The sequence below is a fragment of the Callithrix jacchus genome, chromosome 7 (assembly GCF_049354715.1).
Source record: "Callithrix jacchus isolate 240 chromosome 7, calJac240_pri, whole genome shotgun sequence".
Lineage (NCBI taxonomy): Eukaryota > Metazoa > Chordata > Mammalia > Primates > Cebidae > Callithrix > Callithrix jacchus.
Genome location: NC_133508.1, coordinates 39,482,784 through 39,498,129, shown reverse-complemented (window position 1 = coordinate 39,498,129; position 15,346 = coordinate 39,482,784). Strand labels below are relative to the sequence as shown.

The following is a 15,346-nucleotide window of genomic DNA, read 5'->3' as shown; positions in this document are numbered from 1 at the left end:
GCGCGCCACGGCGGGCTGGGGCGGGGAGCGGAGGCGGGGCCGGGCTTAGGGAGCGGTTGCAAAGTGCCCGCCCGCCGCCGAACGCAGGGGCTTTACCGCTACCGCGGCGCCCCCGGAGGCGCGCTCGCAACTACGTGGTGACCTCGGGATCCCGCGGGCGTGCGTTCGTTCACTCGCTCATGCATTCGCCGCAGCCCACACTCCCCGAGCGCGCTCGTTTGCCGCGTTGCGGCCAAGTCCTCCTAGAGGTGGTTTTTGCAAACGCCCTGAGTTGCGCAACGGCCAGGATGGCTGGAGCGGGCGGGGTCCGCGCCCTCCCCGCGCCCCACGGCCCGGCGGACCCTCCCCGAAGTCGAATGGTGCGGTCCCCGCCTCACTTCCGCACCCGGGTGGTCCGTAGACGCTGCGAGGGGCGTTTGGCGACGCTCCCCGGCGGTGACGTCAGGCGGCGCGCGCGGGCGGCGGACTTTGGCGACGCTCCCCGGCGGTGACAGCGAACGGCGCGCGCGGGCGGCGGACGTTGGTGACGCTCCTCGGCGGTGACAGCGGGCGGCGCGCGCGGGCGGCGGACTTTGGCGACGCTCCCCGGCAGTGACAGGCGGGGCGGGGCGAGGCGCGGCGGCCTCATTCCCGGGCCGGCGGGCGCCGAGGCGGCGCGGGCGGGACGAGCGGGCCGGGCCGGCGCGGCTGCCGCTCGGCGCCTCGGTCCTCGTGCCAGTGAGCGCCGCGGCCGCCGCAACCATGACCGTGGAGTTCGAGGAGTGCGTCAAGGACTCTCCGCGCTTCAGGTGCGCCACCGGGGGCCGCGGGGCTTAGCGCGGGCGGGGGGCGTCGCTGCCGCCTTTGTGCCCGGCGGCGGGCTGGGGAGGTCAGCTCCGGGCTGGGCCGCGGTCTCCGGGGAGGGGCTGGAGGACCCGCCTCGGACAAAGCGGCGGCCCCGCCCCGCCATGCCCCGGGGGCCGGAACAAAAGGCGCCCCTGTGCGGCCACCCCGGGACCGTCCGCCCCCGCTTTGTGTCTGCACCTCCGCGGAGGTGAGCCCCTCCCGGGTTCTGCGGTCCAGCTCTGGCCGGGGTCGTCTGGGCCCATGGGGGCGTTGGCCCCTGGTCTGTGCTTCGATCTTGTGTCCAGAGCAGCGCGTGGGGGACAGGCAGTTGGAGCCGCGTTTAAGGCCTGGGACAGGCTGCGTGGAAGCTTGAAGTGGTTTGAATGGCCCAGGGGCCTGGAGAGGAGGGGCTGAGAAGAGCGTCGGGAAGGTGAGGTGGGGGGCAGGAGCCGTGTCCACCCAAGTCTGAGGGTTTTCCATCATTCCTGGAGTGCAGGCGTGCACACCTGCGGGAACAAGGGTTTGCAGACGTGTGCACAAGGGTGCCTCAGCCTCGCTTGGTGGACATTTGGCCAGTGACAACAGAGGCAAGGAAGCCTTTGTCCATCCTCAGGTGCACACCTGCGTGTGGCCCCCACCTCTGCACATGCTTGTGCAGGGCGCGCCCTTGTGAGCTCTGCCCCTCTGTGCGCCTCCGTTGGGGCGCCAGGCCTTGCACAGCACGTGGGGGCGAGCTGTGCCACTGGGCTGTGCGTGGTGCCTGCATGTAGCCTACCGCTGGATGCACGCAGGCGTGTGCACGCGCCACTTCTGTGTGGGTTCACGTACTGTTAGCCACGTCACCAACAGACACACGTCAGCTTGTACACGCGTGTGCCACCACGGGGTGTGTCGGTGTGTGTGCACTCTCATTAGACACACTTGTATGTGTGGTACCACTGTGCAGGCATGTTTGTGCATCAACGTGTTTGCACATGCGTGCTTGGTCGTGTGTGTGTGCATGTGCGTGCGTGCCCTGGGTCTCTTGGGACCTGCTGGCAAGTCAGCCTGTGTGTGGAGCATGGGGAGCTTCAGCATCCCTGGAGCCCTCACCATGAGGCCTCAGGAGCTTTGGAGTGGGAGGCTCGAGGCCAGCCAGAAGCGTGGTCCCTGGCCCTGGGCAGAGGAACTGGGGCTGCCCTTTGCTCTCCTATCTTCCATTGCTGACCAGGGAAAGGGGTTGAACTACTCAGGCACCCCATGATCCTGCCTTGAGGACCCAGGCTGCTGTGGGGAGACGTGAAATGGCCTCCCTGCTGGGGGCTGGGCCCTGGCTGAAGCACCCACCTTCTCCCTGCCTCCTCTCTCAAAAGCCTAATGGACCTCCCCCCCGACACAGAGGGGCTGTGCTGCTCTTGCCCGGTCAGGTGGGGGTGCTGTGAGAGCAGGTTACAGGAGCTGGTTATGGGGCCTTTGGAGCTGCAGTAGGTGCTGCAGGGCGGCTGGCCAGGCTTTTGCAGGTGGGCTGTCATGGGAAACTGCCTCACCCCCACCGGGCACGGACTGGACTGGATGCTGGTCTTGGGCCGCAGAAGCCTGGCCCAGTGAGTTTTGCGGTTATGCTGTGATTTAACTGGGGTTTGAGGGGCTCCCGGAGGCTGACCTGGCGGTCTCCTGAATGCCCATTCTCAAGGGCCCCTGAGGGTGTAACTTGAGCTTCCTGGCCTTCCACAGGGCTGGGAGGCCGGGCAGGGTGGGCGAGAAGCCTGGGGTCACCCCCACCCTGGAAAGGGGGACCCTGCCTGCACCCTCCTGGTTTGGAGGGAGGGCCTACTGGCAGCCCGGGCACAGTGGGTGGGCAGGGGGACAGCGGAGCCTGCCTAGGGGAACCGCCCGGCCTCTGTTCAGCATGCCCCTCCCCTGGGTGGGGCTTCAGGCGCTGAGTCACGACTTCGAAGATGGGGGCAGACTCACCCTCCTCCCCAACCTCCAAGCTGCTGAGGAAGCCTGGGCTGAGCACAGTAGAGGAGGCCTAGGTGCCCAGGGCTGAGGATGGGAGAGCTCAGGGGCTTCCAGCAGTGGGTACAGCCCTCAGGGCTTCTGCTAATGTCCACCCTGTCCCCATGAGCATGACTGTGAGCTCCAGGGTACAGCTTCCTCTTTCCAGCTCTCCAGGGACACAGGTACCCCTGGCCCAAGGGCAGCAGCTTTGGATGCAGCTGTCTGCATCCAGCCAGGCTCAGGGGTGGCTGCAAATCCTGGGGTGTGGCTCTCTCTGCCGCATTCTCCCGGGCGATGCTTTCTTCTGGGTTATGGGATCCTCCAGGGGAGGGGAGAAGCTGAGGTAGAGGTGGGACTCCAGGGAGCTGCAGGCTGGGCCGTGGTGGTCAGCAGGTACCACAGCTAGCTTCCCTCCGTTGCCTCCTGCTTTGGGACTCAGAGTCCTTTTAGCTCCTTGGGAACAGGTGAGGGCTGCTCAGAGAGGACCTGGTGTCCTGCTGGTGTGGTTGGGACCCTTCTAGGTCCCTGGCTGGGGCAGCCTGGCGCCCGAGGCCCCAGCTCCTAATTGAGGACACGCCCTGTGCAACCTGAAGGCTCCTCCCCACAGGCCTGGGACACTTGGCAGCAAGGGGTGAAGCACCGTGGGCCCCGATGGCTTCTGCTGCCTAACCCCTGCCCTAGACCTGTCCCTGGAGTCCTGCGAACCAGGACTGGAGCATCCTGGCCCCAGGCCGAGCCCTGTGGTGCCCAATCCCCAGGAGGCCAGATGGCCCGGCCGGCCAGCTGAGCTGATTGTATGGAGTGCTCGGCTCCCGGGATCCTGGCCCTGTTTCCCTGTTTCCTGCTCCCGGAGGGGGGTGGTCACGTGCCAATCCTTCTGCCTCCCTTCTTCCGGGGATTCTCCCGCTGAGGCATCTCTGGTGATGTCATGGCTTAACTCTTCTTTCCCCAGGCAGCCCCACTGTCTGGCTGTTCTGATGGGAGTGGCTCTGAGGAGGACAGCCCACCCCTCTTTCTGGACTGCACCGCTTTGCAGTTGTGAGGTTGGGGGAGCTGGGGGTGTCTTTCCTCAGCTGGTCTGAGGCCATCTGGCGCTGCCAGGACCAAGAGCAGCCACCCTGCTGCCTCCACCCCGTCCTACGGTGCACGGGCACCAGGCCTGGGTGGGCTGCAGGAGTACAGAGGGGTGAGGGACAGGGACCGCAGGGCTGGGGGGTCCAGATGGGTCCAGGGTCAACTCTGAGCTCCTAGAGGAGGAGCTGGCAAGGCTGGCACAGCCCTTGGTGCACATCATCCCTGAGGGACTCCCAGCAGCTGCTGTCCTGGTTGAGGCTGGTCCAACCTTCTGCCCCAAGGGCACAGCAGTGCAAGTCAGGCCCATCCGCCTGTTTCTGTCTAGGGTGGGGAAAGTGTGCTGGATGGGCGTCCCAGTCCTGCCCCGGGAAGCAGGCAGACACCTGCATCTCCCAGCCCATTTCCTGAAAGCCACTTCCCATGGCGGAGCCCCTCAGGGTGGTCTAAAGAGGGGGTGAAGCCAAGCCTGACCCCGAGGGGGCCAAGGCTGCAGGTGACCCCAGCCAGCCCCGTTCTTGCCTCAGGGCGACCATCGATGAGGTGGAGACGGACGTGGTGGAGATTGAGGCCAAACTGGACAAGGTGAGGGGGGCCTGGAGCTCGTGTGTCCAGGACTGCTCTGTGCCCCATGCCCAGCCAGACTTGGGATCGCCGCAGGGCAGGACTGGCCTTCTGGCCTTATTAAGCCACACCCCCCATATGTGGAGCACACTCTGGCGCTCCAGGACCTGGCCTGTGTGTCTTAGTAGGTGTGTTCCAGGGTGCATATACCACACCCACATCTGTGGCTGACCCTGAGTCTCATCCCAACCAGGAGGGGCTGGGGCGTGATGAGTCCCCAACCCACGGTGACTGCCTGTCCCTTCTGCTGGCTGCTGGGCTGGGGATGTGGGAACAGCTGCTGTGTGGGCACAGTCTTGGTGTCTCTGGGCTGGGGCTGGGGCGGAGAAAGGAGAGGGCAACAGGTTGTGGAGCTGGGAATGAGGAGGCTTGTCCATGAGCCCCATGCAGGCTGGTCCTGCTGGCTCTGGGTTCTTTGCTTGGCTCCTGGTCCCTTACAGCTGAGAGAGGCCCTGGTGGCCCCACCCCCTCCCCCCAGACCAGCCTCCCAGCCCCAGGCAGGCCCAAGTGTGAGAAGCCTGAGCAGCAGCTGGGAGCTGGGCTGTGCAGCACTGAGTCCTGGGTGCCGACAGCCTGAGTGGAGCCCACCCTGGGAGCTCTCCCCGCCTGTGAGGCTGGCCTTGTGTGGTGGCGAGTGTAGGCACCAGTGCCCACCATACTCACTACACTCTGCTTGCCCGCAGCTGGTGAAGCTGTGCAGCGGCATGGTAGAGGCTGGCAAGGCCTACGTCAGCACCAGCAGGCTGTTTGTGAGCGGCGTCCGAGAGCTGTCCCAGCAGTGCCAGGGCGACACTGTCATCTCGGTGAGGGGCTGACTGACCTCTGACCTCAAGGTGGGGTAGGGGAGAGACCGAGTAAAGCAGACCCTCGAGGGGGCAGGCTGGTGTCTGCGCCGTTTGGGAGGGGGCTTGGAGGGTATGGTTGGGTGGCCTGGGCCAGAATTGCCATCTCAGCACAGGTCCCCATCTGCTCCTCCAGGAATGTCTGCAGAGGTTTGGTGACAGCCTGCAGGAGGTGGTGAACTACCACATGGTGAGCCTGGCCTGCCCAGCCTCCTGGCCACCTGCGGGCCCTGCCCAGCCTGGAACGGAGCTTCATGGGCTCGCTGGGAGGCCACATTTCTGCTCCTCCAGTCTGGGGTGGGGGGCGTCCAGGTTTTTGAGTCAGTGTGGGGTGGGGAACAGCCCTGGGGCTCTGCTGTGTCCCAGGCAAGGGTTACACTTGACCCCAGGGTTCCCTCAACTGGGCCCGGCTCTCGTCCCAGGCTGGCCTGGCTGCCATTTGGGTCTGGGTGGCCCCCGGGGACGCCAGCACTGGCGTGGATGGACACAGGACAGTCTGTGAGATGTGGGGCTGAGGCCTGGGAGCCTGAGCCGAAGACTGAAGAGGGGCCCTACCCCACAGGGGAGGTCTTGAGGTAAACCCAGCAGGAGGGCTCCGCCGCCCCTTTGCTCCAGGTCGTGCGTGGCCCTCTACACAGGGCTCTGATTTGGAGCCCAGGATCTGGATCCCCAGGCCCAGCCCTGGGTGCTCCCGGCTCTGACCCAGTGCTCCCTGCTGCAGGGATGGGCACCCCAGGGCGGCCACCTAGAACCAGGAAGCAGTGGGGCTCAGGCTGTGCCGAGTGCCCCGAGCTGTGTGGGCCACATGAGGGCCCAGGTGGGGCAGAGGGGCGGGGCCACAGCTGCCGCCACTGGGTGCCAACTCAGGCCTGGGACTGCTCCCCTGACCCCAAGGCTGGCCCTGCTGGGTGGGACCCACCCGTGTCTGGGCCTGGGGCAGTGCCCTCTGCTGGCGAGGAAGAGACCTTCTCTCTGGGGCCCTTTGGGGACTGACCCCAAGGATCTCTGCCCTCCCTTGCCCCTAGATCCTGTTTGACCAGGCCCAGAGGTCCGTGCGGCAGCAGCTCCACAACTTTGTCAAAGAGTGAGTGGCTCCCAGGCCCTCAGGGCCCCCAGGGCTGGGGAAGAACACTGAGGCTATGCTCCCTCCCTTGGAGGAGAAGGAGGTCTGGGCTGGAACGGAGGCACCCTGGCCCCAGGCCTCCAGGCTGCGCTGAGGTTCCGAGAGGCAGAAGGCTCAGAGGCAGACAGCTGGTGGAGTACGGGGGCCCCACACCCTGCATGTGTGGGTGGGGGTCCAGCCCCACAGTGGAGATGTCCAGTCCACGCTGGGTTTGCGGTTCTGGCATCTGGGCATGGGTGGTGTCTGGGCTGGACAGATCCTGAGAGTGAGGTGGGGAGGGCTGGGGAGGCCTGGAGCAGATGGGAGGGGCAGTGGGTGAGGAAGGGAGGCTGTGCCCAGGAGCAGAGAAAGGGCCTGGAGTGGAGGAGGATGGGGCTGGGCGTGGTGGCTTACACCTGTAATCCCAGTATTTGGGAGGCCGAGGCCAGAGTATGCCAGAGTATGCTCAGGAGACCAACCTGAGCAATCTAATGAGGGCCCCCATTTCTACAAAAAATAAAAAATATTAGCTGAGCTTGGTGGTACATGCCTGTAGTCCCAGTTACTCAGAAGGCTGAGGTGGGAGGATCACTTGAGCCCAGAAGGCGGAGGCAGCAGTGAGCCATGATCGTGCCACTGTACTCCAGCCTGGGTGACAGAGAGAGACTCCATCTCAAAAAGAAAACCCCAAGAACCAAAACTTAGCCAGGCATGGTGGCACACACCTGTAGCCTCAGCTACTTGGGAGGCTGAGGTGGGAGGATTGCTTGAGCTAGGGAGGTAGATGCTGCAGTGAGCCATGATTGTGCCACTGCACTTCAGCCTGGGCGACAGAGAAATGGGGAGGAAGGCAGCAAACCACACTGCCATGTGTGTACCTGTGCAGCAATCCTGCATGTTCTTCATATGTACCCCAAAACCTAAAATGCAATTAAAAAATAATTAATTTAAAAAAAGAGGTGGGGCACAGCAGTGGCTCACGCCTGTAATCCTAGCACTTTGGGAGGCTGAGGTGGGTGGACCAACTGAGGTCAGGAGTTCAAGACCAGCTTGACCAACATGGAGAAACTTGGTTTCTACTAAAAATACAAAATTAGCCAGGCATGGTGACATATGCCTGTAATCCCAGCTACTTGGGAGGCTGAGGCAGGAGGATCGCTAGAACCCAGGAGGCGGAGGTTGTGGTGAGCTGAGATTGGGCCATTGCACTCCAGCCTGGGCAACAAGAGCAAAACTCCATCTCAAAAAAAAAAAAAAAAACCCACGTGGGCGACTGCAGAATCTAGCAGGTGCCCCTCCCTGACCTCTGACCCCACCTGGCACTTGGCCTCCAGGGATGTGAGAAAGTTCAAGGAGACAAAGAAGCAGTTTGACAAGGTGCGGGAGGACCTGGAGCTGTCCCTGGTGAGGAACGCCCAGGCCCCAAGGCATCGGCCCCACGAGGTGGAAGAAGCTACCGGGGCCCTTACCCTCACCAGGAAGTGCTTCCGACACCTGGCACTGGACTACGTGCTCCAGGTCAGCTCCAGAAATGGGGCGGGGGGTGGGGACCAGCTGTAGCGAATGGAGGCCTTGGAGACCTCGTACAGCAGGACTGGAGGGATTTGAGCAGGAGTGACATTCCTGCTTTGCCCACGGGTGGGACCTCTGGACATGGGAGGATGAGGCTAGCGCAGGGCTGGGAGCTGAGGACGGCCTGGGGGTCTCAGGGAACCACAAGCAGCTCAGGTGGACTCTGCAGCAAAGTGCAGGGCTGGGGCTGCCTCAGCCTCGAGGTTTCACCTGTGGGCTTCCCCTCTGGCAGATCAATGTCCTGCAGGCCAAGAAGAAGTTTGAGATCCTGGACTCTGTGAGTGCGTGGGGGCTGCCCATGAGCACAGGCTGCTGGGTGCGGCTGGAGTGGGTGTGCTCCGGCCTCACCTGTGCTGCCCCCGCAGATGCTGTCCTTCATGCACGCCCAGTCCAGCTTCTTCCAGCAGGGCCACAGCCTCCTGCACCAGCTGGACCCCTACATGAAGAAGCTGGCGGCCGAGGTGAGCCTTTGGAGGGGCAGGGCTGGGGTGGGGGTGGGGCCTCCATGGCCTTCCCTAATGTGGCCCCCAACAGCTGGACCAGCTGGTGATTGACTCTGCGGTGGAAAAGCGTGAGATGGAACGAAAGCATGCCGCGATCCAGCAGCGGGTGAGGCCGCACAGCGGGCTCCCTGCACTCTGGGTGCCGGGGAGGCCCTTTCGTCCTCACCCCAAGCCTGGGCACACACTCCCTGCCTTGTCCTCCCAGCCTGTCTCCCACTGGCCCTGCCCATACCCTCTCTAGGGCACAGAGGCTGCTGCCCTTTGATGTGTGCAGTGGAGCGGCATGTGTGGGTGGGGTCTCTGCTGGGCTGCAGCTGGGACCTGCATCTCCTTCCTTTGAGAATGTGGTCACCCCTTTGGCCTCAGTCATCGGCCCCTTGTGGGACCTTTGCTTGCCTGCGGGACAGCAGCCCCGGCAACCACCCAGGTCAGAGGTTGGCTGCAGGCAGGAATGGCTATTTTGGGATAAAAGAGAGCCCCTCGGGAGTTTGGGACGGGTCCGCCAGTCGCCAGGAGTTGGGGGCAGCTGTCACTCACAGGCTCTCTCCCCACCCCCTCCTGCTCCGGCCCTTCAGACACTACTGCAGGTGAGTGAGTACTGGGCCTGGGCGGGGTGTGGCCTGGGGCGAGGGAGACCAGATGAAGCAGTGCCTTTCCCTCCCCTGCCAGGGGGTGGGGTGGGGGTGGGCTTCAGCACCAAGGACACCTCCTGCCCGCCTAATTGCACTCCGCAGTTGCCTGTGCTGTGAGAGGGGCTGGTTCTGGCCAGATCCCCACATCCCCCATGCAGCTGTCCCTTTCCGCCCCATGAGGCCTGGGGAGCAGGTGGCCTCGCCTCCCCTCCACTGCCCTGGCTTGCCAGACGGCGGGACACACAGGGCCCTCAGTGGCTCCCAGGTCTCCTGAATGGGGCTCTGTCTGCCCAGCTGGCCACATGAATGGGGCACTTAGGATGCAGAGGGCGGGGGGCAGTTTCCTTCCTGATCGCAGCCTACTTGTCCCTGCAGGGCTGGGGTGGGGCTGGCACTTTCAGGCCCCCAGCTGTGAACATGAGGGGTCTGCCCACAGGTTTCAGGGCTGTGGGCCTGGCTGAGGTCAGGAAGTAGCTTTGGTGAACCAAGGTCTCCCGCCTGAGTGTGTGGCCCAAGGCCTTGTGGCAGCCTCAGACAAGGACCCAACCCCAGCCTGTGCTCCAAGGAAGCCTAGAGAGTAGCAGGATCCGCCAGGGTGGGTGCTCAGGGGGAGGGCTCCATCCCCCCAGGACTTCTCCTACGATGAGTCAAAAGTGGAATTTGACGTGGATGCGCCCAGTGGGGTGGTGATGGAGGGCTACCTCTTCAAGAGGGCCAGCAACGCCTTCAAGACCTGGAACCGGTGAGGGGCCTTCCTGGGGGGCAGGAGTCACAGCAGTCCTGGGGTGGCTCTGCCTGACTCCCTGAGTCCCCCCACCCACCTAGGCGCTGGTTCTCCATTCAGAACAGCCAGCTGGTCTACCAGAAGAAGCTCAAGGTATGCCCTGGGCCTGGGCCCTGATGGCTGGACGCCCCACCTGGGCCACAGGGCAGACTGGTCAGTTGGGGTTGGCATGGGGCTGGAGCACCAGTGGACACCGGAGGCTGAACAGTCAGGGAGCAGAGAGCTGGAGATGGGGCTTGGGCGCTTGGCCCCCGGTCTCTAAGGCAAAGCAGGAAGGGGGCAGTCTGGGCTGGGGTAGGGGCTGAGGGCAGGGGCCACAGCAGTGCTGCCTACAGGACGCGCTGACCGTGGTTGTGGATGACCTCCGCCTGTGCTCCGTGAAGCCCTGTGAGGACATTGAGCGCAGGTTCTGCTTCGAGGTCGTGTCACCCACCAAGTGAGGAGGCCTAGCCCGGGGAGGGGGCCGTGGGGGGCGCGCCTGCCCACTGGAGTTGACGCCTGCTCCCCCCACCAACCTGCAGGAGCTGCATGCTGCAGGCCGACTCCGAGAAGCTGAGGCAGGCCTGGGTGCAGGCTGTGCAGGCCAGTATCGCCTCTGCCTACCGAGAGAGCCCCGACAGCTGCTACAGCGAGGTGTGGCCCTCGGCGCTCTGCCTCATGCCCATCCACCTGCATGCCACCATGGATGGCCCCGCCCCATGCCTGTGCACACGCCTGCCACCGCAGATGGCTCCTGCCCCACCCCTGCTGGTGCACACGCCTGCGTGCCACTGCAGATGGCCTCTGCCCATGCCCATTCACATGCCTGCCATCGTGGATGGCTCCTGTGGGCAGTGTGCTGCCTGTGCAGTGTGGGTGTGCATGTGTGTATGCGCAGTCTCTGCCCGTGGGAGGGTATGCATGTGCTTGTGGAGATGTGTGCTGGCGGGGAGGGCCCTGGCCTGCGCTGGCACTTCCGGCTGGGGAGGGGCGCTGCTGGGGGAACCACGATGGCCCCTTGTGGGACCGAGCAGCCCCACCCCATCCCTCAGAGGCTGGACCGCACAGCATCCCCGTCCACGAGCAGCATCGACTCCGCCACCGACCCTCGGGAGCGCAGCGTGAAGGGTGAGAGTGTGCTGCAGCGCGTGCAGAGCGTGGCTGGCAACAGCCAGTGTGGTGACTGCGGCCAGCCAGACCCCCGCTGGGCTAGCATCAACCTGGGTGTGCTGCTCTGCATCGAATGCTCGGGCATCCACAGGTGGGTCCCTGAGGGTTGGGCTGGGATGGAGGGTTGGGCGGGCTGGGGGCTTTGCCTCGTCCTGACTCATCCCTGCCTCTGCCCTCTAGGAGCCTGGGTGTCCACTGCTCCAAGGTCCGGTCCCTGACACTGGACTCGTGGGAGCCAGAGCTTCTAAAGGTGGGCGTGGGACTCCTGAAGGCCATGGGACCCCCTTTGTGGGGACGGGAGCTGGGATCTGCAGGTTTGCACTGATGCCCGCTCACCCTGTCTCCCACCAGCTGATGTGTGAGCTTGGAAACAGCACTGTGAACCAGATCTACGAGGCCCAGTTTGAGGGCACAGGCAGCAGGAAGCCCAGCGCCAGCAGCCCCCGGTGAGGTGGGGTGCAGTCCAGATCATCGGGGAGTCCCAGCCTGGGGGCATAGCCTCATGTTTACCCCTGGTCCAGGCAGGACAAGGAGGCCTGGATCAAGGACAAATACGTGGAAAAGAAATTTCTGCGGAAGGCACCTGTGGTGCCAGCCCGGGAGGCCCCAAGACGCTGGAGGGCGCAGAAGTGCCTGCGGCCCCATAGCTCTCCCCGCGCCCCTGCTGCCCGCCGCAAGGTCCGGCTTGAGCCCGCCCTGCCCTGTGTGGCCGCTCTGTCCTCAGGTGGGAGGCTGTGCCCCACAGGGCTGGGAGGGGCTTGCTTCAGTGGGGGATGGACTCTGTTGAGGTGCTGGGCAGGGACTCTGTGGGTGAGCTGGGGTTCCCTGCCCCAATTTGCCCATTCCCCGCTCTGAGCACATGGCTGCCCCTGCAGTGGGCACCCTGGAGCACAGGTTCCGCCGGGACTCTCTCTTCTGCCCTGACGAGCTGGACTCCCTCTTCTCCTACTTCGACGCAGGGGCCGCGGGGGCTGGCCCTCGCAGTAAGTGTGGGGTGGGCCAGCCAGGTGGCAGGGCAGGGCCAGGGAGGCTAGCCTGGAGGGTGCCTAGGCGTGGACGGCCCTTGCTGGGGAATGGAGCAGCATCTGGATGGGTGGGGGGCCTCCTGGCCACAGAGCTGGAGACTGAGGCCCTGTCGGGGGTGAGCTGTGCAAATGTGCATGTGAGCTGTGTGTGCCCAGTGTGGGCATGGAGCGGGTGGCCCTGGGGTGCTGGGCAGCAGAAGGTGCTGCTGGCTGGCCCTCAGCCTGGGGCCCTTCTGAGGCCATGCTGCCCGGCAGTTGGGTGGAGACCTTTCAGCCTGGGCCAGCCACAGACAGGGCTGGGGGCACACTGCAGAGAATGCTGGGTGAGCTCCAGTGAGACCACCTGAGTGGCGAGCAGGAGGGGCGGGCTTCCCGGTGGGCCTGGGCTTTGGGAGCTACCCCTGGTGCCTTTGAGCTGTTACTTGGTTTTTTTATTCTTTGCTCCTAGCCTGCAGCTGGCTCCTCCCAACCCCGGGTGGGAGCCAGTCTTGTCCCTAGGGGTGGCCCCTGGAGGGTGAATGGGGTTCCAGCCTTGCTGGGTTCTGGGTGGAGTCCAGCCTCCCACACTCAGGACTACCTTCCCTGTGGATCTGCAGGTCTGAGCAGCGACAGTGGCCTTGGGGGCAGTTCAGATGGCAGCTCAGATGTCCTGGCTTTTGGCGCGGGTTCCGTGGTGGACAGCGTCACTGAGGAGGGTGGGTGGCGCCTTGCCCTTGGCCCCTGCCCAGCCCTGGGGCAGCCCCAGGGAGGTCGCCTTCCCTTACCGCCCCCTCCCCACAGAGGGCGTGGAGTCGGAGGAGTCCAGCGGCGAGGCGGATGGGGACGCTGAGGCCGAGGCCTGGGGCCTGGCGGACGTGCGCGAGCTGCACCCGGGGCTCTTGGCACACCGTGCGGCGCGGGCCCGCGACCTTCCCGCACTGGCAGCGGCGCTGGCCCACGGGGCTGAGGTCAACTGGGCGGACGCAGAGAACGAGGGCAAGACGACGCTGGTGCAGGCCGTGCTAGGGGTGAGCAAGGCACGGGCACTGCGCGGACACAGGTGCACACTCGCGTTTGCATCTTCTGTGGCTCCCACACGAGGGCCGCCTGTCCGCCGTGGGGACCAGGTTCGGTCCCGGCTGGGGCGCCCAAGGCCGGGGTCGGGGTGCAGAGGCGCTGCGAGGGGCCGGTATCACGGCTCCGTCTGAGTAGCTCCAGCTCCCCAGGGCTCCTTGATTGTCTGTGAGTTCCTGCTGCAAAACGGAGCGGACGTGAACCAAAGAGACAGCCGGGGCCGGGCACCGCTGCACCACGCCACGCTGCTGGGCCGCACAGGGTGAGGCGCGCAGCTCCCGCCCCGCCCGGACACGTCCCCCCGCGATGGCGCACACCCCGCCCTCCCCACTCAAGCCGCGCCCGCGAGCGCGTACGCCCCGCCCTACGAGCACACACGCCCCGTCCCCAGACACGCCCCTCGACCGCCCACGCTTCGCCCTCTCCGCGTAAGCCGCGACGCGCCCCTCTGCCTTCGCCCCTCAGCCAGGTCTGCCTGTTCCTGAAGCGGGGCGCGGACCAGCACGCACTGGACCAAGAGCAGCGTGACCCGTTGGCCATCGCGGTGCAGGCGGCCAATGCCGACATCGTGACGCTGTGAGTGAGGACGGGCCCTCGGGGCGGAGCTTCAGGGGGTGGGCGGGGATTCGGGGAGCTGGGCCTGTGGGGCGGGCTTCCGGTGCGGTGCCTTCAGGGCGGGGTGGGCTTCCGGGGGCGGGGCTTCCAGGGCGGGGCCGTTTCACCCTGCACCTCCCCGCAGGCTCCGTCTGGCTCGCATGGCTGAGGAAATGCGGGAGGCCGAGGCTGTCCCCGGCCCCCCAGGCGCCCTGGCAGGCAGCAGCCCCACGGAGCTCCAGTTCCGCAGGTGCATCCAGGAGTTCATCAGCCTCCACCTGGAGGAGAGCTAGGACCGGGCAGGCCGGGCAGTTGCCGCCCCGCCCGGCCCGAAGCCCCCCGCGCCCACCTGGCTGCGGCCTTGCCTGTGTCCCGCGGGCCAATGCCCCACAGACCCAGTGCCGGGGTGCTTCGGGCCCCGCTCTCCCAGGAGGAGGGCGAAGCCCCAGCACTGAGTCTCTTGGAGCTTCACGTTTCCCTGGGGGTGTTGCATTGTCGGGTGCCCCTGACCCCACCTGGGGAACCTCTGTCTTCAGGTCACCCCTTTTCGGAGGCCTGGGTTGCTCATGTCACAAGCCACTCTTGAGGCCCGTGTCACCTGTGTCCCCTGTCCTCAGGGCCTGTCACTTAGTGCCCCACTTCTGCCCAGAACACTGACCTGCTAGCTGGGTCCCTCCTGCATACCCCAGAGCCCCTCCCAGGGCAGAAGGGGTGGCCAATCCAGGGAACCAACGAGTACCTCACTTAGTGACCCCAGCATTCAGGCTGGTGTCACGGGTGCTGGGCAGAGGGGCTCTGGCCTAGGTCCTCAGCCCTGGCTGGACGCAGGCGTCCCAAGGTCACGTGGCTGGCCATGAAGGTCCTCGTGCCAGACTGCCCCAGCACGTCCCTGCCTCCTCTGGAGGCCCTTTCTCCCGGTACTCACCTAGAGCCTGTGCATAAAGCCACTTTGCCACTTTCCACCCAGAAAATCTTAGTTCTTTGTATCGGATCGAGGGGGTTTTCTACAGACCTTGTCTGTCTTGCGTCTTTTGTCTGTGGACTCTTGAGGACACCTCAGCCCCAGCCCTGCCCCTGGCCAGCCTCACCCTTGGGTCCAGGGGTCCCTCAGCTCATTTTGCAGGGGTTGCCAATGCCTTCACGCACCCCTTCCCCGGAGAGGTGCAGGGAGGCGGAGCTTCCCCAACTCCGCCCATGTCAGGTTAAGGCCGGTTGGCTGGTCACTATGCAATGCTGCCCTGGGGAGGCTCCATGAGGGCACAGTGGGTGCTGGGCCTGGACCCCCAACTCCCTTGCCTGCTGCCTGTGACCCTGAAGAACAGAATTGACTCTTGCCCCTCCCTGCGTGAGCTTGGCCCTGCCTCCTGCCCAGGGCCCCTGCTGAGTGGGTCTCCCCCACCTCGCTGTGAATAAACCGCTTCACCCAGCACCTGCTCCTTGGCTCCAGTGCCTCGCTCTGCTCTGTCTCTGGGGAGGTTCTGCGTGCCCTGCCCTCCCTGAGGGGCGGTCCTGAGCCGGCCGGCCCTTCACCCAAAGGGATGCAAGTCAGACTCCCACAGGTCCCAGGGGGTCTGTCTGATGGGAGCCTGG

General features: G+C 65.1%; 2 protein-coding genes across 6 annotated transcripts; one reads left to right on the top strand and one right to left on the bottom strand.

The window, feature by feature from the left end:
- Positions 1-34: 34 nt before the first annotated feature.
- Positions 35-896, bottom strand: LOC128928309 (uncharacterized). Its single transcript, XM_054236848.2, has 2 exons — positions 386-896; positions 35-242 (listed from the first exon to the last, which is right to left on the bottom strand). Exons 1-2 carry the CDS (start codon positions 741-743, stop codon positions 178-180), a joined length of 423 nt encoding a protein of 140 aa, XP_054092823.2. The 5' UTR covers positions 744-896; the 3' UTR covers positions 35-177.
- Positions 627-15,185, top strand: ACAP3 (ArfGAP with coiled-coil, ankyrin repeat and PH domains 3). 5 transcript variants are annotated; one of them, XM_035307286.3, is made up of 24 exons: positions 627-788; positions 4,404-4,461; positions 5,184-5,303; positions 5,479-5,532; positions 6,368-6,426; positions 7,779-7,962; positions 8,249-8,293; positions 8,382-8,477; positions 8,551-8,625; positions 9,095-9,106; positions 9,781-9,893; positions 9,977-10,028; positions 10,271-10,371; positions 10,457-10,568; positions 10,967-11,175; positions 11,265-11,334; positions 11,436-11,530; positions 11,606-11,808; positions 11,960-12,067; positions 12,706-12,804; positions 12,890-13,116; positions 13,315-13,424; positions 13,628-13,738; positions 13,902-15,185. In XM_035307286.3, exons 1-24 carry the CDS (start codon positions 742-744, stop codon positions 14,047-14,049), a joined length of 2,508 nt encoding a protein of 835 aa, XP_035163177.1. In that variant the 5' UTR covers positions 627-741; the 3' UTR covers positions 14,050-15,185. The 5 variants fall into 5 exon arrangements, with proteins under 5 accessions (XP_035163177.1, XP_035163179.1, XP_078186149.1 ...); XM_035307288.3 differs by lacking the exon at positions 12,706-12,804; XM_078330023.1 differs by lacking the exon at positions 12,706-12,804 and having other exon boundaries at positions 627-1,255.
- Positions 15,186-15,346: the final 161 nt, after the last annotated feature.